Source organism: Nicotiana attenuata, chromosome 12, assembly GCF_001879085.1.
Source record: "Nicotiana attenuata strain UT chromosome 12, NIATTr2, whole genome shotgun sequence".
Classification (NCBI taxonomy): Eukaryota; Viridiplantae; Streptophyta; class Magnoliopsida; order Solanales; family Solanaceae; genus Nicotiana; species Nicotiana attenuata.
In genome coordinates, this window is record NC_032000.1 from 8,824,619 (window position 1) to 8,836,074 (window position 11,456).

At 36.5% G+C, this 11,456-nt stretch overlaps 2 protein-coding genes across 5 annotated transcripts; one reads left to right on the forward strand and one right to left on the reverse strand.

Moving 5' to 3' along the window:
• Positions 243–3,285, forward strand: LOC109235258 (probable anion transporter 5). 3 transcript variants are annotated; one of them, XM_019401303.1, is made up of 3 exons: positions 243–372; positions 757–921; positions 1,636–3,285. In XM_019401303.1, exon 3 carries the CDS (start codon positions 1,723–1,725, stop codon positions 3,049–3,051), a length of 1,329 nt encoding a protein of 442 aa, XP_019256848.1. In that variant the 5' UTR covers positions 243–372; positions 757–921; positions 1,636–1,722; the 3' UTR covers positions 3,052–3,285. The 3 variants fall into 3 exon arrangements, with proteins under 3 accessions (XP_019256848.1, XP_019256849.1, XP_019256847.1); XM_019401304.1 differs by having other exon boundaries at positions 767–921; XM_019401302.1 differs by lacking the exon at positions 757–921.
• On the reverse strand, positions 3,487–9,053 carry LOC109235257. Of its 2 annotated transcripts, none has more exons than XM_019401301.1 (12): positions 8,174–9,053; positions 7,401–7,603; positions 7,116–7,313; positions 6,965–7,036; positions 6,687–6,782; positions 6,534–6,613; positions 6,326–6,401; positions 5,767–5,977; positions 5,464–5,660; positions 4,998–5,103; positions 4,567–4,656; positions 3,487–4,468 (listed from the first exon to the last, which is right to left on the reverse strand). In XM_019401301.1, the coding sequence occupies exons 1-12, from the start codon at positions 8,682–8,684 to the stop codon at positions 3,723–3,725; spliced, it is 2,586 nt and encodes an 861-aa protein (XP_019256846.1). In that variant the 5' UTR covers positions 8,685–9,053; the 3' UTR covers positions 3,487–3,722. The 2 variants fall into 2 exon arrangements, with proteins under 2 accessions (XP_019256846.1, XP_019256845.1); XM_019401300.1 differs by having other exon boundaries at positions 4,998–5,106; positions 8,174–9,051.

The window sequence follows — 11,456 nt, forward strand, 5'->3', positions numbered from 1 at the left end:
TCCATATGGCAAAAATTTATGCCAAGTGGCACATACGTGGCATGATGATTTGGCGGACAATGACATAGAGTTCACTAAAAGTTTGACGGAGATAAAAAAAATGTTAACTTTTCACTAACTTGAAGGACCAAAACTGTTTAATGTAATATTAATGGGCTACTTTAAACCTACCCTAAAACATAAGGGACCATTTTTATCATTTTCTCAAATCTCTCACTACACCTGCCCCAGTTCAGACCTCCCCACCCACCTCCTTCAGAATGCTTTAACAAATTAAAGATTTTTGGCCATTGAAGTGACACTGTTTTCTTGATCTCCACTGAACTGTTCATAATCTCGTAAATGCCCAGTACCAAGTTCTTCTGATTTCTGGTAATTAATCTTAAGCTTGATATTGCTGTATATTTTGAAGTAATATTTTTGTATCTTTTAGCTTGTGGGTATTATGAAATCCTCTTAATTTGATTAATGGGGTTTCCTTTTCATAGATTTTAAGGTTGTGGTAAGATGGGGTTTGGGGAAATGTAGTTGACCTGTTGAAAAGTTGGTGTCAAAGATAAGATCTTTTTCATTGTTTCACTTTCTGTTTTTATTTTAAAGAGCTTCTTTTTCTTGTTTATACTAACATTTTTATTTGTATAACTTGCTTAATTGGGGTTCGATTCTTGTTGGTGTGTCTCGCATTAGTTGAAGGAATATGTTGTTGTCTCGTTATATGGTATTGGACAATGCTGACCTCATGAGCTAATTTTCGAGGTTGAGTTAGGTCCAAGCTCCGGAACCATGTCCATCCTTATTGCTGTATTTCACAATGTTGGGCCCCGTATCCAGTCTTGAGCATGTGGGGTTGTTAGAGTGTCTCACATTGGTTGAAGGAATGAGATGTCGTCTCATTATATGGTCTTGAACAATCCTCAGCTCGTAAGTTAGTTTTTGAGATTGCGTTAAGCTCAATGTCTGTCTTTCTTAACCATTTTGTGCTGGTTGGCTTTAGAAACTATGTGTCTAATTGGGGATGGAATAAGAATTTATTGAAGTTTTAAGTAGGAAAATTCAAGTTTTGAGAAACTTAGGTGACTAATTTGGTGATATATAGAACTAATCCCTAACAATGCTAAAGATATGGTTAGATGAATTTTAGATTAGAAGGTGTGACCTTTTGTAGTGGTTAGCTTCTTATGATGGCCAATTCTTTGTGACGTCCTGCTATAAAGTGATCGAATATGCTTCAGTCCATCAGTTATCTGGGGAACTTCTGTAAAACTCTGAAGCTCTCTGAGAAAGTCTACTTCTTAAATAATTAGCAACATTCAGAACCCTATTAACTGTTTGCAATGTCTGAACAATGTCATCTTACATTCTTGGATTTTAATGTTTAAATTTTGCAGTGAAAGTTATTTCTTTGGAAGTGTTATTGTTGAGTTCAAATGCAAGATATGAGTTGTACCATTTGTTTCATTTGCGTTTTCCCTGCCTTCATGCTCTTTCTCCTTTGTTTCCGTTATTCCCCTGTTTGGAATCTCTTTGAGCTGCTTTTGCGTGATTTATCATTAATGTTTGGTTTCTATATCGTTAAATTGCTAAATCAGCTAAATGTTTTGATCTGATTCTCTCTTTTTGTCTCTTATTTTCAAGCTTGTTGCATATCACGGTTTTGGTGGATCACCTCAACAGAAACTCAAGCCGTCTAGTGTATGGCTTGCATTTACAAACTAGCGAATCATGGGCAGCAGTCGATTTCCAAAGCGCTTTTTAATTGTACTTTTGACCTTCATCTGCACTTCTGTCTGCTACATAGAGCGGGTGGGCTTCTCTATTGCGTATACTGCTGCTGCTGATGCTGCAGGAGTAAGTCAGACTAGCAAAGGTGTAATTCTGTCAACCTTTTTCTATGGATATGCATGCTCACAAGTACCTGGTGGTTGGGCAGCTCAAAAAATTGGCGGACGGCGTGTCCTCCTCCTTTCTTTTCTCTTATGGTCTTTGACATGCGCTTTTGTACCACTTGATCCAAACAGAACGATGGTCTTGGTAATAGCCCGCTTGCTCGTTGGTGTGGCCCAAGGTTTCATTTTCCCGTCCATCCACACTGTCCTCGCACAGTGGGTACCACCGCATGAAAGATCAAGATCTGTTTCCTTTACAACTTCCGGAATGTACTTAGGTGCAGCTACGGGAATGCTTATGCTTCCTAGCCTGGTGAAGTATAGGGGTCCTCAATCTGTGTTTCTTGCGGAAGCGGCTTTAGGTGCAATGTGGTCTCTACTCTGGTTCAGTTATGCAGTTGATCCACCTCGTTCTGAGCATCCAAAAGCAACTGCTTCGGGTTTTGGGGAATCCCAGCTGCCCACAAAAGGGAGTTCAAAGATGAAAGTAGACACTGGAGTACATTCTACCAAAAGTCCAACTATCCCATGGAAACGAATTGTCATGAGCTTACCAGTTTGGGCAATTGTTGTGAATTATTTCACCTTTGATTATGCTCTTTATATGCTCATGAACTGGCTTCCTACATACTTTGAATTGGGTCTCGAGATCAGCCTTCAAGAAATGGGTTTTTCCAAGATGATGCCATACTTTAACATGTTTATATTCTCAAACATTGGTGGAGTGATTGCGGATCACTTGGTCACAAGGAGAATCTTGTCTATAACTAAAACCAGAAAACTTTTAAACACAGTGGGTTTTGTTGTAGCTTCTCTTGCATTGATGGCTCTTCCTTACTTTAGAACATCTGGCGGGGCTCTATTTTGTTCCTCCGTGGCTCTTGGTTTCTTGGCGTTAGGAAGATCTGGGTTCGCAGTTAATTACATGGATATTGCTCCAAGGTATGCTGGAATTATTATGGGAATTTCAAATACAGCTGGTACATTAGCTGGCATTGTTGGAGTTGATCTCACTGGTCGACTACTCGAAGCTGCTAAAGACGCTCAGTTGGATCTCACAAGTCCAGAAAGCTGGACAGCAGTGTTTTGCATTCCGGGTTTGCTCTGCATTTTTAGTTCTTTTGTTTTTCTAGCACTGTCAACAGGGGAGAGAATTTTCGACTAAGGATTTCTGCATGTATATTGCGGTTTATCTTTCTTATTCTTTGAAGAAGCAGTTCAAGGAGGAAATATACATAGTCTAGGATTTGCAGTTCAAATTCGAAGCTTGTCGGAAATAGTAAGTAGCTATTGAGGTTGTTCTTACATTTTAACTTGAGTTCTTTGAAGCCTGCTGATTGCTGAAGATCAATTCATAAGGTTCTATATGCATATATTTTCTAGCTGTGGTTCTTGCCTTCTTGGATGAGTTGTTGGCATTACATATATTGGTTATTTCTGGTAATTCACACAAGTTAACAGTAATATTTCAGATTTCTGTATGGAAGAAGAAAGTATAGTCCAAAAGTTGCCTATAGACATGTTTTCATCACAGATCAATCAATTTCATTGATCAAGTAGGGTCTACGCGTCAATCCGAAACAAGTTTGGTTCATCAGTATGAATGCTCTATATTCATTTCAGGTCTATTTCATTCAAAATACTCAATAATCTTCTTTCAAGACAAATTAAGGATTCTCAAAATGAAGACTAAAATAAATACTAGACAAGCAATTTTCAATGATTAAAGGCTAGATACATAGCAGCTTCTCCTATCTAAACATAATATTGGAAGTTAACATATTTGATTTTATTGTCATCTGGAACAAATAGTAACTTCCCTGGCTACCACTCTCTCTATGATTGAATGTTGAAATACACAGTATAAGATTCATCTCTCAAGCTAAGTAATGGTGCCAAAATAAAGTTTCTCTTTGCCCCTTTTGCCACAAAACTAATAGGATGATATTCACTAATGCCATTTCCTATTTTAAAGCTTGCTGCCTGTTTGAAACCAGCATCCGAGGACTCCGAATTGCAGCTAAGCTTGACAGTTGAACTGGATTTGTAGTCCACACCAGTATAAATGAAACAACCTTTCTGTGATTCAGATTCTAGAGAAACTGTATCGTCTTTCCCGTCCAATCCAACAGTCAAACGGAACAAAGAACCACCCTCATCCGAGGAGGCAGCGATACCAAGACTTTGTTCTTGGCCTTGATGAGATATAAACATTCCAGGGAAATCAAAGGGCTCTAACATGACTTGATTTCCGATGTAATCTTTTCGTTCTGAAAGCTTGACAGATGACATGTTAAGTGAAATGAGTCTGAATGTAGCACTAACAGCAGCATCTGTTCCGGCTTCTGGGAACTTTTCCATTTGAATTGACTGATTGGAGTTAGTAAGAACAAATGTTGCATTACCAGATTCTTGCATAAGAGATATTAACTGAGAATTATAGTCGGCTGGAATGGCAGTTATCACGTCCGAAAGAGCATTGACTGACTTTGTTTCAATGTCCCAATCACCACTAGAATGGCCAGCAAGAAGGTATGGACCGTAGAGAATTGCCTGAACAGATGCATACTCAGGCCGATCATCTGAAACATCACGCAAGAGTTCGTTAGCTGTTACAAAATCGAGAGATCTTTCAGGTACATAGAAACTGATAGTACACCAGAAACAGTTAAAGAAGTACCTTTAATGGCCTCGGTTCTAAGACTCATAGGTAGCTCGAGAGTGATTTTATCGCCTTGGCCCCACTTTTTGGTGATTGATAGGAAGTTACCTGCATCGACGAGTAGACATAGAATACCTTAAAACTTTTCCTTAAAAGATACTCCCTGCGTTACACTTTGTTTGTCATAGTCTGACTTGGCACAAGTTTAAGAAAGAAAGGAAGACATTTAAAACCCGTGGTCTTAGATAAGTCATAGCATTTGTGTGGCTATAAAAACTTCCCATTAAAAAGATATTGAAAAGTGTCGTTCTTTTTGGAACTGACAGATAAGGAAATAGTACCAAACAAAGTGGAACGGAAGGAGTACCAACTATAGAAAGACCGATAACTAAGTAAAGAAAATGACTTGATGATAATGCAACAGCATCAGATGAAAGAAAATGTCACACCTGGTGTTGGTAGAGACAAATCCTTTCCATTTAAGGTTGCCTTTGCACCACTTGAATATGTCCAGCTTGGTATTCTCAAGTTCAATGTAGAAGATGCACCAGTTGCCTTCTGAAAGAAACAGTTATACAGAATAAAATCTACTGACTATTCCAATAGACAGTACTCAAGGTAAAATCATGATAGATACATGCTATTTAGTCAGCAAGTCCCGGTGCACTAAGCTCCCGCTATGCACGGGGTCCGAGGAAGGGCCGGACCACAAGGGTCTATTATACGCAGCCTTACCCTGCATTTCTGCAAGAGGCTGTTTCCACCTGTGACCTCCTGGTCACATGACAACAACTTTACCAATTACGGCAAGGCTCCCCTTCTTGCTATTTAGTCAGCAAGTAGAAAATGAAATTTGGGGAGTTAAAACATAAATGCAATAATGTGAAGATATAGCATGATAAAATGAATGTGTACCCCGTTTGAAGATATGGTAATTGTCACTTGGAGGCGATTATCCCACGAAACAACAGGCTCGATTTTCTGATTCACCAATACCTGCCCAGACTTCCAATCAAGAGAGCTAGGTATATACTGGATAATGTAGAGGCCCGGCGAACTCCCTTTCTCTTCGAAATATATAGAATCTCCCAACTTGGAGAATGATTCAATTCCTACAGAGGGAAACAAGGTAAACAAACCAACCATTATAGTTTGAGAAGATAACTTCTTTGACAGAAGAAAGGGGAAGGATTAAAACGTGAGGATCGATTCCAACACCTGTTCCATAGCAGCACCAGAAGGAGTCGAACTGTGTTCCCCATCCGTGGTAGCTCCGAGCCTTAGAACCGCCACGAAGAAGAGGAAGCATATATATCATAACTCCAGGATCTCTTCCCCTTTGTATGCTGAGTACACCATTTGTTAATGCGCGTTCATAATAATCAGCATATGCCATTTCTTTCGTCCATCTGAACAGGTGTCGGGAAACCTACACAGATATTTGAAAAAAGAAAAGAAATACACTTACAACACTTAGTTCTTTACCTATGAACAAATATAAACTGCAATAGAAGTACTTTAGCTCCTCTCTCTCTCTCATTTCTCTGAGAACGGAAGCAATGAATTGATTAACTCGTACCCACTATTCCCCTACTGAGCCGAAGGTCTATTGTGAAACAGCCTATCTACCTTCACTAGGTAGAGGTAAGGTCTGCGTATACACTACCCTCCCTAGATCCCCACCTGTGGGAATATACTGAGTTTTTTGTTGTTGTATCCACTATTCCTCTACGCAAAGCAAAAGAGAAAAACAAAGGCGCAAAATCTTATAACTCACCTTCAGCATGTTATAGGTTGTACAAGATTCCTCATTCTCGGTTTGTAATGTGCTTGCCAACCGCTTAGGATCTGACCTGTTCAGGATTGTACGAGAAAAGAAAGATATCAGCGAAAATGCTAAAGATGAGCTAATTTTGAGCTTATAAGAAGTGTACTTAATCAAACATGAGATAGAACTGATTCATCAATAAAGTTAAATTTCTTACCAAAACTCACCAACTGATGTCCCACCAGTCGCGTAGCTGTGGGAAGCATTAACGATATCCATAAAGTATGTCCCAATTTCCTGTCAAACGAAGTTCAATAACTTAAAAAGATCGATATTCCTGTCAAACAACTCGAAAAGCAAATCAATGTACCTTGTATAGAGGATCTCCAGTAATTTCATAACGCAGTTGAGATCCAATAACAACCGGGATATGTGTATTGGCATGAAAACCTGATATATCATCAGCCTGTTTCAACAAAAGACATAAAAAATGGTAAAGAAAAGAATCATACATTATAATTTCCTGTTGCCATCATCTGTTGATTATAACGCGTTCAATTTACAGAAAATGCAATGAGGATAAATACAAGAAACGACATTTCAGTGCGAGCAAATGAATCAGAATTTGTGCAGAAGTGTGATTTACACCTTTAAAGCTAATAGCCCTAGAAAGCAAGGTTTGTCGAAAAGGTGAGCCAGCACTAAATGCTTTGAATTACCCTGCAAAACCATTAAAGGAAAGGGTTAAACCAGAGGGATAAGAAAAGGTACGACAGTTCATTCGACATATTATACATACCGTTACACTATATAACTTATAGAGAACATCATTCATGCCACCAGTTTCTTCATTTAAAGATCGCCAGTGTCGTTCAATGGTATACTTTGATATCACATTTTGCACTCGATTGTACAAGTATTCGGCCATCCAATTAGTCATTTTTAAAGCTTGATCGCTACCAGCTAACATATACTGGTCTAAGAGACCTGCCAATATCTGTCAAGTCCAATGGAATAAGTCACTTATTTAAGAACAAAAACAGATTTAGAGACAAAACTTTTTAGCAAAATTAGTCTAGTTTACCTTGTGAATTGTGTAGTATGGTGCCCATACTGGTTTTACAGCTTCAAAACGGTCGAAAAGTTCAGAAGGGAAAGCAGATAGATAACCTGATCCCATTTTCTCTTGACAGACAGAAAGTGCAGAAACAACAGCAGACATCTTCTGTTTGAGGCTGTCATTATGAGTGCTAGCCCACATCTGTGCCGAGGCGCTAAGGTAATGACCTTTTCAACATTCAACATCAGTACATAAATACATCATATCGTCGATACAAGCACATAATTGAATGAAGTACACATGCCAAAACCTTACCTTAAATGATCAGAAAATAAACATACTGAAAAACAAAAACATTGATAGTTTTTTCATGCTGCAGTATTCTGGTCACTAATCCAGTACTAAACATTGATAGTTTTTTCATAATTGTTTCCTAAATCAGCAATCAAAATGTCAGTAAGAGTGATTCTTTAACATGTTAAAAAAAGATTCTTGTAATTCATTCTACAAAATGTTGCTTTCAGGATATTTTGCCCTGACTGTGTCGGATCCTCCAAACGTAGTGCATTTTTGATGGTCCGACACGGGTGTGATGGCATTTTGGAGAGTCCGTGCAACATAGTTTTAGGACATTGACAGAAAATAGTGACATTAACTTGAACTAATAAGTATTTGATGAGCACATGATCAGTTGTTGAGAATAAGTAATACAACTATGCCTCAATCGCAAGCAAGTGTGAGTCGACTATATGAATAAAAATTACTGAATATGCAGAAAGGTATAAAACAGGACTAACCAACAAAATGACCGCGAAGCTCGACATTTGGACCTTCCCAACCTCCATAAGGTTGACCAGGAGTATCCAAACCAGCTGTTTTCCTAAAACTCCATGCCAAACTATCAACATCCAACAGCAACAAATACTCCAAATTAGTCTGCTGAGCAATTCCATGTATTGAATTTGGTTCCAATCTCACATCATTAAGTGAAACCTCATTCAATAAACCATCAATTCCTTTAACACCACCAGAATTCTTTATCTTTCTATACATCATCACCCAATCAAATTCTTCCTCCTCCTTCAACATCTTCCTAGGAAGCAAATTAGACCAGGCCGAATCATCGGTAGGTGTCAAATGGTAATGAGAATACATCTCTTCTTTCCAAGATTCATTCTTTGATGATAATAACTCATATCTTAGTGAATGTGATGATAATTGAGTTGGAATATTAGTACACTCCTTACACATCACACCACCAAATGACAAAGCAAAAAACACCAACCCCAACATTTTCAAGAACTTCATCTTGATCAAAATAATGAACTAAAATAGAGAGAAAACTATCAAGAAAAACTCATGCTAAGCTCAAAATTCAATAAAAAATGTACTTTTTTAAAGAACATTAGAAGGAAAGAAAAAACATATCTATATGTAGAATAAATAAGAGAGTAAAACCAACCCCCACCAATTTATAGCAATCAATCAATAAAGAATGTTGACAATTGAGCCAACTAAAATACCAAAGTCCCGTGAAAGGCAAGAATTGTTTTTCTTGTATAACAAAAATTATCCACAACTTATAGATATTTTTTGTTACAAGTGAAAGCAAAAGCAACCAAAACACAGTGAGCAGAAAAAACCAAGAAAATCAAAGCCCCATTAAAATAAGATAACTAAGTACAAATAAAATGTTAACACCATAGTTTGGAACCACTTAGAAGTAAAATAAAGACTCAAGAAAAAGACAAAAAAAAAAAAAGAAAAGAAAAGAATGGAGTTTAAGCTAAGAATGAATGATTTGTCTTTCACTACAAATCAAAATATTCATACCTTAGACATAAACAAGAGATATTTATATAAGTAAATACACAACATATATAAATATATATATATATATATATATATATATATATATATATACAAATGTAGGATAAGGTATTATTTTTAAAAAATGGAGATAAGGAGATATAGACAGAAGAGAATCACGGATGTGTTATTTATCTTTGGAAGGTTGTTTAAAGTTAATAACTCAGAAAATGGTGCCAAGATTTTCTCACCAAGTTTGGTTTTCAAATATGGACATGCACAGCACAAAAAGATAAAACAGAATATATTATATATGATAACTAAGAGTTCTTAAATACTGATTTACTATATATGTTTATCCTAACTTGGATTCACTATTCACAAAGTGTTACCAAAATAGCTAATACAGTGAGTTTAATTTTTGTGTACTATTCGCAGTACTATCAGACCTCTCTATAATAGCACATCTATATAACAGTCATTCACTATAAAGACGCTGTTATAAAGAAGTTTGACTCTATATAGCTTCATTAAACACATAGCAAACCTAATATATACATGGTAACTTGTGAAATAAAATAATAATTTACTATCACTAGTAAATTACACTGATTGTGTAAAATTCCTTTTCATTATGGATAGATGCAACATAGACTCGATAATTCAACTGAAAAATATTAAGTTTGAGCTCACAATTTTAATAAATGTAATAGGTTATTGAATCCATTAAATTTAAAATTTGAATCACATTATTGTATAACTTAATTCCGTATTCTGTGGTATTTGCCTTTATATAAAAGGCTTGAAAAAGCAAGAGATGTTTGACGTTTATCTTTTGCTTCGTTTTGAATTATCGTTTATTTTTTAGTTGAGTAATAATAGGAGATGTATGTTTATTATTTTTTTCTGTTGGGGCTATGGTGGGTAGGAATTTTTGGCATTATTTTGAGAATTATTATATGGTATCTTGTGATTTGTGAATTGGACGAAAGTGATCACCCGTGATTTTGCATATTCCAATTTCGAGGCAGCTTCATTGCACCCTCCCCCCACCACCACCACCCCCCCTCTCGGGGAATATGGGCAAAGAAAAACTAAGGTAACTTTTGACAAAAAGGCAGTTCGGTGCATAAAGTATCTCGCGTTTACGCAAGGTTCGGGGATGCGATATAAGTATCAGCGGTTGATTTCATGGCTCGAACCCGTGACCTATAGGTTACACGAAGACAACTTTTAATAAATTCTGAAATTAAAAAATATTATAATAAATCGAGGCAAATGCGGAATTTTAAATTAAAAATACTGTAACAAATCGAGGCAAAACCAGAAATTTAACTCTAAATGATATTACTATTACTATATATAATAAGGAAGAAACGAGGACTTTTGTAGTCCTCACAAAAGTTTACAATAAAATGTGAATTTTTCAATTAATTACTTCTAGGTCCTGACCTTTTAAAGTCAAATTTACTTTTTGTTTTATGGTTTACTTCTTAAAAGGTGTCCTACCTTATGTTTTCTGTTTTTAATGCTGTGAAACTGCTACACGTGGCTGATGTAGTTGTCTTTTCCCTGCATATCTCATTTTTGTCAATCACTCATTTTCGGAAAGTTTTGCAAATACCCATGGGGCGGAAAACATTTATCCGTTCTTGTCCATTACTTTGCCCCTTCCCTATTTTTTTAATACCCAGCCAAATAAAGTCAGTTCAAGCTGCTATAAACCAATCCAATTCAAACCAAGCCAAGCCAAGCTAAACCTAATCAAGTCAATTCAAGTCAAGCCAATTCAAACTAAGTCAACAAAGCCAAGCAAAATCAAGCTAAGCTAAGTTAAATGGGTAAAAAAATTGGGATGGGTGTGGGTAGGTATGGATAATTAGTTTCATTTGGGTATGTATATATTATAAATAATTTTCAAATGGATAAAAGAGGGTATTAGTTTAAGCTCAATGGATATATTGCATAAATTGCTTTTTTCTTAAGACCGCTCCCACCTGGGCCTTTGAAATTGCTAAATGTAATTTTCTATGGATCTTTTTTTGCCCTTAGGTTACTTTTTACATTATTTGACCTTATACATTTCAGTAAACTTAGGCAAAATATGCCAAATTTTTTCTCCAAGTGGTCAATTTGTTAAGTCTTGCTATACATTTAGACATGTCCCATGTCAATGTTCCTAACCATATTCTTCTCTCTCTAGAGCTCATATATGTACTAATAAAGACATGTCAGAATTATTTTCGGGTAGTTCTAAATCTTTTATTTATT